General features: G+C 39.1%; 2 protein-coding genes across 4 annotated transcripts in view; one reads left to right on the top strand and one right to left on the bottom strand.

The window, feature by feature from the left end:
- The window catches only part of ARL15 (ARF like GTPase 15), a 261268-nt gene that overhangs the window by 220971 nt on the left and 21767 nt on the right, over positions 1-18530 (top strand). The window lies entirely within an intron of this gene.
- LOC141168556 (uncharacterized) lies at positions 2723-5158 on the bottom strand. The gene is made up of 3 exons (XM_073655063.1): positions 5053-5158; positions 4722-4936; positions 2723-4320 (listed from the first exon to the last, which is right to left on the bottom strand). The coding sequence occupies exons 2-3, from the start codon at positions 4915-4917 to the stop codon at positions 3632-3634; spliced, it is 885 nt and encodes a 294-aa protein (XP_073511164.1). The 5' UTR covers positions 4918-4936; positions 5053-5158; the 3' UTR covers positions 2723-3631.

The raw sequence follows: 18530 nt of genomic DNA, 5'->3' as shown, positions 1-18530 counted from the left end.
GATTCCATGCTAAGTATGAAGAACGAAAACACTTGCACCTTTTCTTCCTTCTCGTGTTTGTTATCCTTTGCATGACTGCAAGGATTATACCTTCTACTACTGATCTGTGTTAGAATAATCTGCAGGTTTATAACTGTGCCGGATCTCTGCTTAGAAGACATAATTTAGATTGGAATCTAGATAGCGTGGCAGCGGCGCATTCTTCCTTCAAATAATTCTATCGTGTACTGTCAAATGTAGGTTAGAATATTTTGGAAAGTAAAGCGGCCGTCGATGGTAAGACTGTAATGATACAGTAAACGATTGGTCTCTTATTAGACAGAATTTATAACCCTCTTATTGAAGTTCCGACATGACAAAAGTGGCCATACGAAAAGTTGCCAGTAGTGTTGATCGAGCACTGAAATGCTCGAGTGCTCCGTACTCGAATTGAGCTCGTCAGACTCTCTCACATCCTCTCTCTCCCCTCTAATGATTCAAATGACCTTCTTACGGGGACTCAAGCACCACGCGATACTCGGCACTACTCGATCAAGCAGCTCGCCCATGTTTCATCTCCCCTCTGAAAAAATTATCAGAAATATTCAAATTCAACATGCTCATTCTTTTTATTTTTTATCCCAGATATCTGTCCAACGAAAATTGGATGGACACATAATACACATTAGATGGTTGGCCAGGTCCTCCAAACTCTGCGAGTTCAGGTGGACTTGGTGAATATATTTGAGTTTTCTGGCGCTGCTCTTTTCCGCATCAGGAGGTGAATGGCCTTGATGATGATGATGCATCAGCCGGTTCCTGCCAGGACTTGTGAATGGTCAGCCCTGGTCATTAGAATAAGATGCGGGTATGATATCTACTAAACCTGCCGGCTAGACACACCTTATGGTAGGCATCTGCCAGAGCAACATCATCGGCACCACTCACCTCCCAATGAGAAGCGTCTGAGACCCATTTTAATGCAAAACAAAGGCATAAGAGATGGGGGCACCTGTATGTGGTCAATATGCTCTATTAAATGTCCATGATGTCAATATATGACAACCATTGTAACTGCTCCAATCCTATTTTTGCCTATATTATTTTGGGAAATTATAGTTCAGAAATTAAGCAAATGGCTCCTCTCTGATTGGGTATATTTTTGGACCTGACAATTTCTTTGATCCCACCATTCTATCCTGATACAGAAGGCTGAAAAGTTTTTTTTAGTTTTTTTTTTTTTTTTCTTTTTTCCCACTGTTTTCTTTTCCAAAAGTGATATCCATCCATGATTGTTTTGTTTTTTTTAACTTTCCCTCAATTTTTCAGACTCTGCTTCTATCTACATTCTGTACCTGGTTAGTCATCCCAATCTTCTAAGTAGGGTCCCTTAATACAAAACAACATTTCAAACCAATGACTGATAATTGACTGTTTGCAAAGTCATTTCTAGAATCTGTAGTTCCAAGTATAGGTTGGCCCACGTTGCTGGTGGGGGAAAACATCCCTCACCTGCAAGTAAGTGTGACTTATTGGCTAAGCTGCAATGCCTTGTGTAATTGTGACTATTAGTACCATTGATTGTGCCATCAGAAACATTATGTTTCGCATAACCGGATCAGTCGAGATAAACCATGAATGATTTATCATTGATATCATTAATAATCTTCAAGTACAGTAATTATCATTTCAGGAGTGTAAACAGGCTTTCTAGTGGCCCTCCATCCACGAACCTAAATGTGACTGTACATTTCCTATGTATAGTAACCATACTTGGTGCCCTCCTTTCTGCTGCCGCTACCTCACTGTTTTTTTGGAGGCCCCTTCTCTACAATGGCCACTGGAGAGACAAAGGGAGGTCTGTGGAAAATCTGAACCGTAACTCCTTTTCTTTCTCTGCCACGGGAAAGACAAAGTATAGTCCTCCGCCATCACCAGCGGTCTGTCCTACACCAATGGAAAGCCAGGAGAGGTTTGGTTCTGACCAAATCAACATGCTTTCCACAGTCTATTTGGTGGTTTACGACTGCAGGTCAACTAATGTAAATGCACCCTTAGATCATTCAGCATTTTGTTTGTTTTAGTAGCCAAATTTACAGGAATTACCTGACTATCCTTTAATCCAAAAAAATAAAGCAAAACAGAAAATCCAGCTCCTATCCCATCCAGTAGATATTAAAGTTATTATTCTTTATATTTTTATGAATTTTAAATGTAAATTGATACTTTTGTACAACATCTTTACTCTAGGTCCCTTTTTGGCAAATCTGACATTTATGCTAATTTTCAGATGCAGGATACTTCATGGGGTTGTGTCTGATCCCTTGTGCAACCAAAACAGCCTTATTTAGTATGCAGACCTCTTAACACTAGGACTACTGGACTCGTGACCCCGCCTAGAACTACTGAAAGGAGTCATTTTGACTCCTTGCTTGTTTTCGTTTATTTTTAGAGTTTCATTTGTGGTTATTTATTAATAATTATATTTTTTGAAATGTATTATTATTGTGAGATCCAACAATAATGCTTTTGATTGTTTTTTTCTGCTTTTCTTATTTTTCTACAGAAAATAACAATAATTATAATAGACGTTTTTCAAACATTTTTTTTTTATTCAAGTGCACACATATAAACAACAACTGAAGAACAAAAAGCAGAAAAAATGTAGGTGGAGGAGCATAAAAATGAAAATATGGCGCAGAATTCACCTTCTAAACATTTGGTGTTTCGCATTTTAGGCATTGCCTTTGATTTATGGCAGTACATTGCCCACACAAAGACTTACCACAAGTCTTACAATTTCCGACAGATCTATTTTTCTTGCACTTTTCTTTGATCTGGCAAAATTTTGTTTGAACCATCACTTCTGAGCATGTAGAAACTTGGGACGTGGAACCCTTTTCCCTATCTGTGACATAAGGACCACTCAACTCTCTCACAAGCGTTTGCAAAAATGCCTTGCGTGACATTTTTTGGTGGGTAATCTCCTTGAATATTATCCATGCATTTATACCCGCAAAGTCTAAGGCATTTTCAAATGCATGAACAGGCCATCTCCTTGTGCATGTTCGTGTGGTATATTTTCGTGCCATCTGATCCACTACATCTACTCCATATTTTGTTTCATTGTAAAACTTTACCGTTTCTGGAGTTTTTTTAGCGGAATCAGACGCAACAACAACATCTGGATGGACGGAACTCAAAATGACAACATTTTTGTTGGGCTTTCCTTGATATACTGTAAGTGTAAAATTGTCTTCATTTCTAAACACTTTAGTGTTGTACAATTCCTCTTTCATGGATTTTATTTCTTTAGGCACTTCTCGCCTTATCTTGTTCAGTGTTCCCACGATGGTTGTTCCTTTGCTTTTTAGCTGTTTAGCTAATTTTACTGAAGTAAAATAATTATCGGTTGTAACATTTCGACCTTTTTTCAAAAACGGGTCCAATAACTTCATTACCACATGGTCACCTAAACGGTCCTCAGCACGGCGTGTGTCATCTTTGCCTAGATAAGGGAAGCCATTTGCCAGATATTTGCTCCTCTTATCAACAGCTAGCCAATATTTGTGGCCATATTTATCTGGTTTGGAAGGCATGTACTGCGTGAATGGACACCTAGTTTTGCTTGGGAAAAGTTGCTCATCCACCGTTATGTATGGGCCAGGTTTGTAACACGCAATACAATTTTCAATAAACCTGTCCCACACAGTAGAAAATACAGTCTCTCCGATCGAGTAGATTTCTCATCAAATCTGAGAAACCTCATAATTTCAACAAAGCGGTCCCTAGACATTGTCGCTTTGCAAAACGGTATTCCCCAGTCATTACACCAAATACTGCTAATCGAGTGACGGTTCGTGCCAGATATTCCACGAGCATAGAATATCGCAATGAATGCATCTAGCTCCTCATCAGATAGAGTAAACTGTAAATTATTGTTCCTGCATGCTTCTGCAAGCGTACAGTTCTTTATATGTGTCAGTATATATGAATCAAAAAATAAACGCCATGCGCTCAAAGGACTATCGATAATGATATTTCTTCTGGCGTATCCTGTAGGGCCAGGTGCTTCTCGAAGAATATTTTGGCTGTCACGCCTACCAGGCAAGTGTTCTCCAATTTCAACAGGTTTCCATTGAATACCATCCGCTGAAACTAGTATTCCTTCAGATTCGCCTTCTCTGGTGTTTGTTGTTGCATTACCTTCGCCGCCATCGTTATCTGTTGTTCTTTCATTTCTGGGACGTTTTGCTGATTTTTTCTGTCCACGACCAGGAGGATGGTCACGAGGCAACATAACTGCATGAGCCCGATCCCCAGTTGATGTGCTTGGAATATCTGTAAAAAAGTTGATGAATATTTAGAATTTTTGTTTTGTAAGGGTCCGTGCACACTGGCTGGATTAGCGGCGGAATATCCGACCGGATATTCTCACCACAATCCGGCCCGTACCTGCCCGCTCAGGTACAGAGCGGAGTTTCATACCTGAAGCTCCGCTCCGAACCCCGGGCTGGAGCCGCTGTCTGGGACGGAGCCGTGCTCGCGCGTAAGCAAGCGCTGCTCTGTCCCTGACAGCGGCTCCAGCCCGGGGTTCGGAGCGGAGCTTCAGGCATGAGCGGGCAGGTACGGCCTGTATTGCGGCAAGAATATCCAGATGGCTATTCAGCCAGAATTCTGCTAGTGTGCACAGGCCCTAACTCAGTGTGTGGAAGAACAAATAAATACACATAACTACTTACCTTCTGGATTTGTTCCTTCTGAGTCTTCAGATTCACTTGATATGTTCTGAGGAATGAAATCTTCATCACTGTCAGAATCAAATACATGTTCCTGCAATTCGGATTCCGATTCATCCTCCGGTATGGATTGCAAAGTAGCCAGAATATCCTGAGGCTTTATCAAACGTCTTCTCTCCATATTCCTCACAAATTCCATAATTCTATATAGTTCCCTGCTGAAAAATAGAAATGAAATGAAAACTAAAAGAAATAATAACTGTTCTGCCACCTTCAAAAGTAGGTGGGCTGAATCAGTTGACAGACAGCTAAACTATATCATAACAATTCATACCTGTATGAGTCTTCAGAGCTCGTATGTCTGCGTCTGTTCTCTTTGTCTCTTCAGCTGAACTGAAAGTAAAGTTACTATCCAGAATACTGTCTCCTGCTAGGACCTTAGAAAAACACCACCCTTCATTAGCATAAGATAAGAGCCTAGAGTAAACAAGCTATTTTGTTCAGCATTACACAGTAATACAAGCAGGTAAAACACAAGGAAAATGTGAAAAGTTGACATGTAAATTGAACTACATCTATATGAACATCAGGGTAAATAAGACAGAGTGAAAAAATTATGCACAAAACTTTATAGCAACATTTAGTGACAAAAGGACCTCAAAATATAGTAGGGAGTCAAAATGACTCCCTTCAGTAGTTCTTGGTAAATTTTGAAAAAAACGCGCAAATTTTTCACCAAAATTATTTATTCTCACAAAATCTTTTTTCACATCATATTTGAGGAAAAGTCACCGAGTTTCAAGCCGGAATTCTGAAAAATGTAGTCACAGAAGAGAAATAAAAAACGAAAGGAGTCAAAATGACTCCATCAGTAGTTCTAGTGTTAAAGTTCTCCAGACCTCAGAGGGTAAAATATGAGTGATGGACTGCAGCTGTCCCTGCTGTAGGGCCTCACCTCCCTGTCTTTCTCACATTGCACTTAGATTTGGAAGAGCCCCTTGACTCTGTTCCATCTTTTCTTTTTATATATAAATATTATTGTTATTTTTGAACCCATCAAGCCTTCACGTGAATGGGTTGTTTTCCTTCATACAATTATTTTGTCTTTTATCCTTTATTGCCACAAGCAGTGGAATTGATTAAATGGTTTCTAACCAAAGTATTAAATACCATAATCTCATACAATTGTATCGCTAGCTGCCAGGTTTTTTGGGTCTTTTGCGTGTTGTCTGGACACTCTTTGACTTGTTGAACAGCACTTTTAGCAGCTGGCCTTTTTGGAATGCATTGTGCCGAGTGATACATTTATGTGTCTGTATTTATCTGTAGATTAGAAACACAATGGCTTAATTGAGCTTAGATATGACAATTATTTTCACACGTGGAAGAGTTTACTTGCTGCACCCAGCTGTCATATATTATTGTCAAAATGGTACTCCCGAGAGGTTTGATTCATATTCTGCAAGTGCTTATTCTCTCATCCGCTGCAGAACTTTCCCTGGATTCTTACATCTTGTGTGTGCATCTGTTGCTCATCCTAGTTAAGCGCAGTCCACCCCACAGTCCTCGACTTCTCGAATGTTGAACTATACCCCGAGGTTGACCATAAATACTGATATATTCAGATATCTTACCATTATTCACAGTGAAATCTCCATCTAAATAGGTGATCGATGTGATCAGAGTTTTATAATTTGGGTGAAATGGATCACAATACCAACAGATTGGACAGCACTTCAAAGTTTTTGAGTTTGCCTCAAGTGATTTTAAATCTGGATCCATTAAAATTATTAGAAAATGGCAGTATATCTTCTGCAATGATGCAACTTTTCATGTTAATTGTAACCTTTCCTTAGGCATGGGTAGTAGTAGTCACAAAATGAAAATTCTAGGGGTTTCACCCCTTTAAAGAGCCTTCAGGTGTGCTACAGTGTTATGGTCAAAGTGATGATTTGTACATAAGAAGTTTGCAGAGATACAGGGTTCTTCATATGGACTCTTTATGGGTCTCTATGTGGAGAATGAATGTTATAGATGCTCTTGGGGAAATATATCTTCACAATATGGCACCTGATAGAACATGGCACTTTTTTTCCCAGTGTGATTAATACAGGGTAGTTGAGTTTCTGTTACGACTGCACATAACTGTAATGTGATTAAAGTGTACAAGGTGACTCAAATACAGATAAAACATATCTACCACAATTTTATTTTTATGGGACCTCTTACGGTTTTCAGTACTGTTAGAACAGGTAACTTGCCACTCTATCATATTTCATAAAGACACTACTTTTGCATTTCTGGAGTCAAATGAAGGCTATGTATTCATTAGGAGTGATAATAGAAATACATGGAGAACTAAACCTCATGATTTGTCCAGGATTTTTTTTAAACAATGGCAAAATACTGAATTCTCATTTGTCATATCTCCCATAGCTCCTGCTCTTACACCTCCGTGGTCTTGACGTTTTTTTGTTGACTCTTTCTATAATGTTATGACGTGTAGCTGCAGAAGACCCCTGCAGTCACTCGCTAGCTTCTGCGGTCTTCCGTGCCATACTTATCACTGCTAAGGCTTGTGATTGGCTGCAGCAGTCACCTGCACATGTATGGCACAGGATTACTGTAGGAGACGTCAACATGGTCTGGCAGGACCACCAGAGCGGCAGTGCTGGAGCAGTAAGGGATTTAGCAATCTAGCGGGTCTTCCCTTTCCCAGACTTCAAATTTGCAATTATATCTAGTCCATATTCCTGGTAGAAATTCAGGATTGTGGGAAAGCTGTGTAGTCATACCGCTGCACAGGCCATGTTATTGGTACGCTGTATTATGTGCACAATCAGATGTCTAGATAATGTTTTCTTTGTCGATACTTTACATGGACGTCTCGGCATACCTGCTAGTAGGAGAGCCGGCTGCTTCGTCGTCTTCACTTCTAAATAAGATGAGGACGAGCAACTGTACAGTTTTAAAAAAAAAAAAAAATACTATGTGTGAAGCGCTGAAGAGGTTTTATAGTTGATGGGTGGAATTTAATCCTTGCCAACCCCATTCATGTTTTATGACTAAGCCTCTGTTACTGATTCAATAGTAAAATATTTTATGTACTATGAAGAATAAAATTCCGGCAGTGAATACACTCTTTTTTTAATCTTTTTATTTTTTTTTTTGCCTGTGAATCATAGAGTTCAAGCTTTATCATGATGAGATCACACAGTTCACAATGACATGCTGGATCTGCGCTGTGCCGCAGCAGTACACCCCTGAAACAGGTGTGGCCCTGCACACAAAGCTCGCAGTCATTGTGTTTATTTAACCCTCCACACGTGTCCTTAGGGGGTCTTACATCAGACTACACCCCACATTGTACAGGAGTTAATCAGGAGCGTGATCATGCTAGGAGAACCACCCTCGGTCAGCTTCTTCTCTGCTCATGCACATCAGGTCTGTGTCTAGGACACGCATCAATCTCGACAAATGTCAGACATTCACAGGAATGGAGAAGTTTTGCATGTGTCTGTTTAAATAATTTCTATTGGAACCCTAAAAATTGCTGCACGTGTGCCCTTTGCGATTTTCAAAGTTTCCATGGAAATGAATGGAGAGCCATGCATGTAAAGCCACCTGTTTGTTCCTGGCAGATCACAATGGGGTCCCGTCCTGAGTTGGATTCTGATCCCCAGCGTCGCACCTATCAAAGATTTATGCCATACCAATGGGATGGGACAACCAAAGAGGTGCAATGAAAATAGTGTTCGGCATCCAGCTTTCTTCCAAATATAAAAAATGATCTAGAATATTTTTACAGATCTGTTCCAGGAGACCAATAATATTACGGCTTTTGACCTTTAGCGGAGGGGTTCTGGACAACCCAAGCCTAATCCATTCAGGACTCGAATTAAAATAAAAAGTCTATACTCCTCTCGCAGCACTGTCGGCGGCACTGTTCCCAGGATGTGACGACCATGTGCGGCCGCTAGTTAGCTGCAGTTCATCAATATTCTGTCAGGGTGGATGAAATAGTAAAGGCAGTAGCTGACGAGCGGCTGTTCATTGGCTGCAGCAGGGACATGACACAACAATGTCACTTCACCGTCAGGAACATTAGCACCGACATTGCTGGAAGAGTGCTGCTGCGGGAGGGGAGTATTGACTTTTTATTTTAATTTGGGTCCTGAATTGATTAAACGTGGGTTGTTCAGTAGTGCACAATCCATTAAAGGTCAAAAAGCCAGCCCTTGTTTAGTATGGAAGCCTGGTTTCTTTTAAACGTGGCCATAAATACAAGACTTATGTTAATAATTATGTTAACCTAACCAATTTCAGCAGGACCATGTAATATGTATATTAACGTTCAGTAAATTTTGTTCGAGCCCATATTGAGGGAACAATGGTTTGGTATGCTGCCTTGGTAAATTTAAACATGCCCAGTGTTCTCGAGAGAGAAGCTTCCACCAAAGGTTTCTGGCAGTGGCTAACTCTCCAGTCACCATTGCATGCTCGCTTGAACTGAGCTTGTATGGGAAAACCAATTTAAAAAATCTGTCTGATTGTCTGACTGAACGCGCACGGCCAGCTTAGCCTCTAAGTTTCAGCTATTGTTACTTGGAGAGAAAGGGTCTGTACATGATTTTTCCCCTGCTGTGCTTCTAATGTACAGTCAGCTAACTCAGGGCAAGTTGATGATTAAGCCACTGACTTACAAATCTATATATGCCTGTCAGCGTAAAAGGCTATGTTTCTATTACTTTGTTGGGGGGAGGGCACCAAACGAAAGCATTGACTAGCGTGAATGAGTCTGCATATAGTATTTGGGACTGCATTATTTCCTATGAGTTCTATAGGTGATTGTCCCCGAGTGCGGACACCGTGGAATGTCCATTGTTGGAGACAGTTGGCCATCAGGGTTTCTTCCCAACATCATTAACATCTGCATTAGTCAACATGTCGACAGCAGAGGCTTGAAGAGCACAAGTGAACAAATGAGCTCAAATAGTGATTGACATTTTCTCTCATTCTCTTCCTTTTTAATAGACTTGTTTACATTGCGTTGTTGGGTGTGGGATGCCATCTGGAACATCAACGGGCTGTTTGTAGGACACAGCATTTTGTTGAAAGGATAAAGTGTAAGAGGCAATTTTGATGACAAACTGAAAATGGCTTTTAAGCATCACTTTGTCACCTCTCTGCCCTGTCAGCCAAGTATCAACAAGACCAAGTGTAGGACTTGTATATGAAGTGACTAAACAGGCAATGTGCTAGGATCTTCTCAACTGTTCCAAACCATCAAGAACAACATCTATTTCATTTAAGTAAATGGTCAGACTTCTAAAATATGAGACTTTTGTATTTTCAAATGACGCAGATATGGTACAGCCAACCATGTAAGTCAATACCCTGAGATATAAGTGAAAGATGAAATTTAAGGGAAGTTTGTCTCCCAGCTTTTACTTTATTCAAACTCCCTATAGGGCAAGGTGCGAGAAGATAGAATTTAGTTTGTCAAATTTGTGGTAAAATTGGATGAAAGAACAAAAAAACAGGCATCAAACCCTGGCCGAATTTTTCTTTGGTCTCAAGCTTGTTACCCTTTCTGTTCTTATCCTTCGATACTGGACTGGACAAGGCTCTTGTGTAGACTGGAAGTTGTTCTCTCTATGTAATTCTTTGAGAGTCTTGATGTTAGGCCATGGCTCCACTATCAGTATTCGGTCAGTATTTTTTATCAGGAGTGGGAGCCGAAACCAGGAGTGGGTGATAAATGCAGAATTGGTGACTTGTTTCTATTATACCTTTTCTCTGATTGTTCCTCACCTGGTTTTGGCTCCCACTCCTAAGAAAAAATACTGACCGAATACTTGTAGACCTTAGTCTCAGAAACGGAGCGATACTGACTTCTTTTCTACACTGAAGACGCTATAAGATTGAGAGTCGGAGTGCGATCACGTTGAACAACAAAGTCCGAAGTAGAGCTGTTCATTGACTATTTTATTTCCATTTTTCTGTGAGTGCTTCTTTTAATGAAAACAATATCTAGTTTTAATAGTTGGTTGGTTCCATCATTTTAGCATGGCACCCTTCAGTATACATAAAGTATTAATGCTATAAAAAAATACATAGAGTGTATCTAGCTGACCAGTGGATCTACTAGCCTTAAGTAAAAATCTGCTTGTCATGTTCAGAAATCTTTAAGGTACCTCAATAATATGTACGGTAATTAAACCCACGCTTTTGTTTAGTGAGACGTCAACAAGAATTTTTAACAGGTCTGGTTGAGCCCAAGTGATTTTTAATAAGGCCAAGACTACACTGTGTGGTAACATGCAGTTGGACAATGTGGCAACCACAAGTCTCTCCATTTAGCAGAGTTCACTACTATATAAACCATATACAAATGAAAGACCTCCATTATAAAGCCAGAAAAACGTACCTTCTGATTTTATGGCTTGGACTTCTAATTTTTCAAATGCCTGACTACCCATGAAGGAACCTATCCAGAAGACTTACATTATTCAATGAGTGTTTTTAAGATTAGCCAACATTCACTATTTTTTTCTCTCTCTTTTTTTTTTTTTTTTTAACAATCACTAGAAATAAATCCTTGAGTCACATTTTGACCTCTCCACATTTTTAGTGGTTGTGTCCTCACACCAGTAGTCTTATGAAAACTGAAACATCGAGTTTCCTAACCAAATCATTGCAAAGTGTTATTTTAAATGAAGACATTTTCCTTCTTAACATTGTATCAGATTATGCAACATACATTCCTAGAATATATTAGAAGCTGGTATTGTTGTGTTTGGCCCTAGCGAACACATTTATGGCTGACTGCCTCAGTTTCTTCAAGGATTAACTCTACCAGCATAACTAAGAATAGTTGTGTATAAGGAGAGGAAATTTTTGCAAAAAACAGGGCTCAGAATAATGGATCCCAAAGGCAACCACACCAATTGGAACCACTTACTTGAAACTAAGGTTGATTTATTTTGAGTTGGAGCTCATTCAGACATCCTTTTGTTTTTTTCACGTACAAGGAAATGGTCAGAGTTTCAGCAGTGATTTTGTTCAGCCGTTCATCAGACCTTAGTCTGAGTTCATTTTTCTCTGAAAAGGAAAAAAATAAAGTTTCTCTACTTTTTCCTATCTAGCAGTCCATGAAAAACAGACACTCAGCTGCATTCAAGTCCTGTCCAATTTTTTTTGCACAGACACGTAGACTTGCATTGCCGATCTTGATCCGATACTTAGACCAAAATTGAAGATATGTCCACAATTTTGCCCGGATTATTCGGTACGCATAAATAAGAGTGACCTATCCTATGGATAGATTCTCAATATTAGATTAAGGGGTCCAGCACACCCTCCAAGCTACTGTCATTTGCTCTGTAGGCCGCCGGATACAAATACTTTGAATAGAGCTGTAAAGTGCAGCTCCATTCAGAGTGTAGCTGCTGCTGTCGGATATTGCTGATCAGCTCGGATATTTTTGAAAAAAAGCTGTTCTGCAGTGTCTGGCAGCAGCCGCTACATACTGCATGGAGCTCCATTTAATTGGTTTACATCCAGTAACCACCTGACCAAATAACAGCTGATCGATGGGGACACCGGGTGTCAAATCCCCACTGCTCTAATATTGATGAACTAGCCATTGGATAGGTCATCAATATGTTGACAACCCCTTGAAGTTAGATTCATATCTGTTGGACATTTATGATGTATCCTGTGAATGTCAAAAATATAGAAGATGAAAATAATTAATTCCGTCTCGCTTTCACCTGATCAGAAGACCAGCGTATAGAACAAGCAGCTCTAAAGGAAGAGATCCTGTGTTTACAAGGAGCTCTTTCTCTGGAGGACTTAATGAATCCATACATTACATAAAATCTCCTTGATTTTAATTGAAACTTTAATGTTTTATTTACTCCTAGGTGGTGCTGCAGGACAATCGAACACTTGCTGCCATGTTCTTCCACATATTATAGCTGGGTCCTTCAGAAGGGCTTCGGCTTAAAGTGACCCTCCACCCTAGGACTGAAAAGTGACTATACAGCTCTCATTTATAGTCACCCTAGCTGGTGACCTCCATTGGCCTCTCGTTGCCTTCTCCACTCTGTTTAGCGCTTTTATCCTCCTGCTCCTAAGATGCCCACTGTGGTAGCATGGAGAGCCGAGTATGTCTATACCCCACCTCTTTGCGTTTCCTCTCTCACAACACAAGAAATACAGGGGAGGTGGGGTTTAGACTGATCACTGCCCTCTCAATGTTACTGCCATGGCCATCTAGGAAGCAGGATTAATAGATCATCAATGTCAGCTGAAGAGGAAGCGGAATGCAAACTGAGGACACCTGCCGCGTTGACTACAACTGTGAGCTACATGGTCATTATTTAATACCAGGGTGGAGGGTCATTTTAACATTGAGGGATACCTCTTGCCAAAAAATTGAGTGTTCAAAGTAGACAAAAGCCCCCAGGAAATCAGTAATGGAGTTGATGCTAATTAATTTGCACTAACCTGGTCCATTGGACCCCATCAGCAATCTGTGGCCATTGGACAGAAGTCATGAGAATATTTGCTTCACATCGCAATGATGACATCTCGCTAGGCTGGCTAATAAAAAAAAAATAAAAAAATAGAGGCGGATGCCGCCAGGTAAGAGATGGTTCTCAGGGCTCTCGTCCATCTGCCACAGATTACGGACATGGCCGATGGACCTGGTCGTATGAATTGATTCATACCAATTCTAAACATTATCCAACAAATTTACCCTCATGGTACATATAACCATAGACGAGCTAAGCGATATTTTTGACTTCGGCTGTGGCTATCGACTGTAAGTGGAGTTGGGAAGGAATTGGAGTACTTGGCATCTGCCTGATTGGGGTTTTTGCCTTAGTCTGGATCAACTTGTTGGGTTATAGGTTAGACTTATGTCTACTTTTAACCTTAAACCTACGAAACGACCAGTGTGACCTATGCCATCCGTCTACTGCAAATAACACTTTTGTTTCCCCTACAAAATGGAAACTAAGTTGATATCGCCACCACATCCCCGTCTGAATTTGTTCTGTAGTTTGATTGACGGCAGTATGTGTCTCGAGTGTCTCTGGGATAATGAAATGATGTGAAAGTCAGCTTTCACTACCAGACGGTGATAATGTAGATCCAAGGTGGAATGGTGAGAAAACTTGGTTAAATGTCATTATAATGTCATGCTCAGCCTTGGTTTTAATCATGAAAGGCATTTCCTGAATAATCTTATGACCAGATTTACAATGGCATTTACTTATAATGGAGCTCATGAAGGGAGTTCATGTGTTCTTAGATTCCAGCTGAGCGGAGTCCTGGGTATCTCTTTCTGGTAATACAGTATCGTTAGCAGTAATTATTTACTACACAAACATTAAGGGCAAGCTCTTTAAAGCGAGTTCCTTGTGTTTTCCCTAGGAACACACAGCTTCAGCGATTGCCGGGCTCAGACATTTGTTCATTGCCAGCTCATTTTCTTAAGGGAGCTTAGTGTAATCTCTGGACACATACACACACAAAACAGCGCTGATCTTCTGCTTTGAAAGAACTGAGAGTCTGCTCTTTTTGGACTACTTAAATACGGTAGACTTTTTTTTTTTTTTTTTAACTTGTATGGCATTTCAGTGTCTAAGACTCTAATCCTGATCTCAAATGTGAGTGTGGAAAAAAATTATTTTAATTTACAAAGGGGGCAGATATAATATATACCAATATTTTTGAACAATTACTTATTTACTTTTATTTTTCGAGTGCATTCACAAAAACAAATTTTTAGAACGATCAGAATGACCTTTTTCTTACAAAGTTGGGTTAATAGGAGCTGGATGGACAACAAGTCGTCATTTTTCGACTAATTTTAGTTCAGTTCCAAAGCAAAAACGAAAAAAAATTCCTGGAAAATGAAGTGAGAATGGGGAAAATTACATTCCATGAAGCACTGAAGTTTTTCTGCATATGCAGTTTTTATAGGGGGAAATGCTAAGGTCTAAGTACTAAGGTCCGCTGAATGATCCTTTGGACGATCATTCATCCGACAGCCATCTCAGCCGACTCTCCCTTACAAAGGAGGACTTGCTCAGCTGAGCACTCCTATGTTCGACCGGTTGCTTATCTCTGGGAGAACAATGTGATCAGCAGTCCAAAATCTAACATGTCTGATCAACATTTCTCCCGACCATTAGTCACCCTGACGCCCCTATACACATTAGACTATCGGCCGAACCTGTCTATATCGACAGATTCTGCCAACATCACTCTGTATATGGGGGTCTTAAGATCCCATAAATGTTACATCAAACGTCCAAATCTTTTGTTTCCACTGGAGATAAGATGCTGCCAGGGTTCTCTGGCCATCACTTTCTCCTGTCTTCCCATTGAAAATACATGAACACTCAGCCAAGCTTGAGGGTAGCCAGGAGAAATGGATGTCGAGTATTGGCCAACAGCTATATAAGGTGTATGGGCACCGTTAATCAAAGCAAAATTCCCTTACAATCTGTAGCAGGGCTGTGGAGTCGGTTAGCCGAACCACCGACTCAGACTCTTCAATTTCCCTGACTCTCCGACTCCTCCTTGACTACTCCTCGGCTCCACCTCGACTCCACCTTAACTACTCCTCGACTCCACCTCAACTACTCCTTGACTCCACCTCGACTCCACCTCAACTACTCTTTGACTCCACCTCGACTCCACAGCACTGCCTCACTACTGAGCATGTACATAAAGTGCAGCACTTATTCATCTCAACTAAAAGCCGGGATCTTTAGGGCAGGAACAGAACAGACATTTATAGGACATTTCATAACTTTCCCAAATTCTCATGAAAACATTTACAGCACATCCTGCATTGCCCTACTGTACCCAATTTATTATATATTTTAGGAGTCTGACACCGACTCAGACTCCGCAGCCATGATCTGTAGGGAACAAAGTAAAAAAGCCTCTGTGTAAAATTGGAGGTATGTGGACATATTGTGAGCTCTCGCCTAACTATGGGCACACGGTCTGTATAGGTGAAAGACTCCATTGAGACTTATAGGGTTACATTATATTATTGGTGAAAAACATTGCAAACTCGGGGAGAAATGTGCCTCTTTCTGTATCTCAATAGTCTCGGTCCTTTTGTATTTTGAAGTTAGCATATTGCCCGCAGCTTTGTACCTTCTGCATAACAATTGTGATGAATACGTCATGTTTTTGTAGCAGAACCATTTTAATAAACGCCTTTTGGTACTTACTATGGTCGGTACTTATTTTTTTATTTTTTGTAAAATTGCTTTTTTTTTTGTTTCTTTTAACACAAGCCTTTTATAGCCTTAATATTCTAGAAAATGCAGAAAAAACGATAAAATTATAATTAATTAGTTAAACTTAGTGATATTCATATATATTTTTTTATAAAATATTTTGCTTAATTATATTAAGGAGTTAAGAATTTCTTAAAATTGACAAAATATTTTTTTGACAACTATATAACTTTTTAATTGAACTTGTGAAATTATGCCTACAACCACTACATGCCAAGCATGCCATGCTGCGAATATCTGTCAGGATTGGTCCCGTTTCTTTTAGAATTGTAAGTTAAATTCATAGGAAATTGTGGTTAATTTGTCTCGTAAAGTACTTTTTAAACTTTGTCTTACTGTGATAATTTACAATTTCTTACAACCTTGTAAATCGTTTTTTTTTTCCCAAAAAAAACTTTACAATTTCACGAAAAGTCCACTTTCGAAGAATCAATTTCATGGTGAATGCATCCACTCTGTAAACAAGCCACTTTGTACATCTTTCTCCCGGGTAGCAGATGAAGTAACTGATATTTTTACGAGCCGATGTTTCAGACAGAACGATAGTCTACGTCTGACATTTTGAAACTTCTTCAGTATTTCTATCAAGTTACCACAACTTTTTTTTGTTTTTTTACAAACATTCAGACTTAGGAGGTATTAATTATTTTTTATTTTTTTTTTAATATAAAAATTGCTCTAATAAATTACAAATTGATGATGAAAAATATTGAAATTAAAAATAAATCACTATTTTTTTTTTTTAGTCTATTCTACCATCTAGAACATTTTTCACACTTGCTTGTAAATACTAGTGAAAAAAATAAAATGTAAAATTTTACGCCCCCAAAAAATAATTCCTATTTTAAATTTTGTCTGCGACGAGCTTTAGTCGGAGTTATAAATGGTCTGATTACATTCTAACCGCTGTAATACTATTTTTTTTATTTTTTTGGTTTTGCATCACTTTCATTAATTGGCTGTGTGTTCAGGATATTACTACCCTTTTTATAATTCTATTTTGTCTTTTATATTAAACACGTGTCCAGCTATTATCCGTGAAATATTAAATTAGCAGACTGTTCACAAACACATGACGTGTTCTCGTATTTCAAATACTTTTCTTGAATACCACCCAAACTGTCATAGTAGACTGTGTAATTCTTCCCTAAGGAAAATTCTTATGTTTCAAGTCTTTCTTTTGGCTTTTTCTTTATTTTCACCCCCACCTCCTCAGCTTTTGCCGGGCCGGAAACTTTTCCCAAGATTGAAGTGGCATTTCAAACTTGCTAAAAAACAAGAGCCTCCGGGATGTTTTGATCTACTTTGCTTGTGGCTCTTTACTTTTTTGTTATTTTTCGCTCTCATTACGCTCTCACTTCTCCATTTCCAGTATGCGTAAGAATTTTAATCTATAAAGCGCGATGATAATCCAAAATGTTTAATTTAAGAGCTTCTAACAATTAGAATATAGATCAAATACAATTTTTTTTATTAATTAATTGATCTATTCTTTAAATGTTTTACACTCTCAGTATTCGCGATTAATTGAAGACCAAAAATTCCATTTACCTTTTCTTTGACATTAGATTTTCTATAGCTTTTATCTTTCTCTAAAGACCTTTGAAAGGATGAAATCTGGGCAAAAACTAGAACTTTTTTTTATCACTCCAATGACTACAATTCTAGCATGTTTTATAGGTATTATATGGTTCTGGTCATGTATAAAAGCTGTAGTATTCTGGACAAAACTTTTTGAATTCTGCCACGGAGTATTTGCCTTTTAATGAATTTTACATATTTTTTTACACTCCTTCTTTTGTAGGAAATTCCATAAGGACATGTTCACATTTGTGTCTTGGTTCTGTGTAGTTTCCATCAAGCTTTTTAGTATTTTTAACAGCAAGAATGATTTCCTGCTGCTGGAACTCTTGAGGAACAAATTCATGAAGGTCAATGGGGGTCAATCACTGTATATTTGGACCTCCCAGAGAGCTGGTCCAACATGGTATTTATTTTTTCGCCCAGTCTCAATTTTAAAGAGTGAGCATCGTTTAATTTCACCCATAAATTAATAATACACATAACATATATTGCAATGTTTTATTATTTTTATCAGAACAATCTGCTTCTTTCTCCGCCAGGACTGATCAATCATTTTCAAAATTCTCAATTCCCAGGTAAAATCTGTATTCAGCGAAGACAGATTGTTACATTACTGAGATAGGAGATGGCAGTTGATGCTGGTAAGATTCTATGTAGAGGACAGAGGAGGAGCTAGAGGCAGAACTCCTCCCCTCCCTACATAGAATTTTACAGCATTCATTTTGCAGTAAAAGTGACCTGAAAGTTTGATTTTCTATGTCAGTCCGATAACGGCAATACCAAACATGCATCGATTGAAAAAAAAAATTCTGAATATTGCAAAAAATAATTTTTCTGTCCCCAGTTTCAGAGACCTGTAACCAGTGTCAGACTGAAGAACATTGGACCCAAG

This window comes from Phyllobates terribilis, unplaced genomic scaffold, assembly GCF_046119375.1.
Source record: "Phyllobates terribilis strain yellow unplaced genomic scaffold, ASM4611937v1 Scaffold_1__5_contigs__length_1240528914, whole genome shotgun sequence".
NCBI classification, from domain to species: domain Eukaryota; kingdom Metazoa; phylum Chordata; class Amphibia; order Anura; family Dendrobatidae; genus Phyllobates; species Phyllobates terribilis.
Note: the sequence above shows the minus strand (reverse complement) of the source record. Positions and strands in the feature narration are given on the sequence as shown.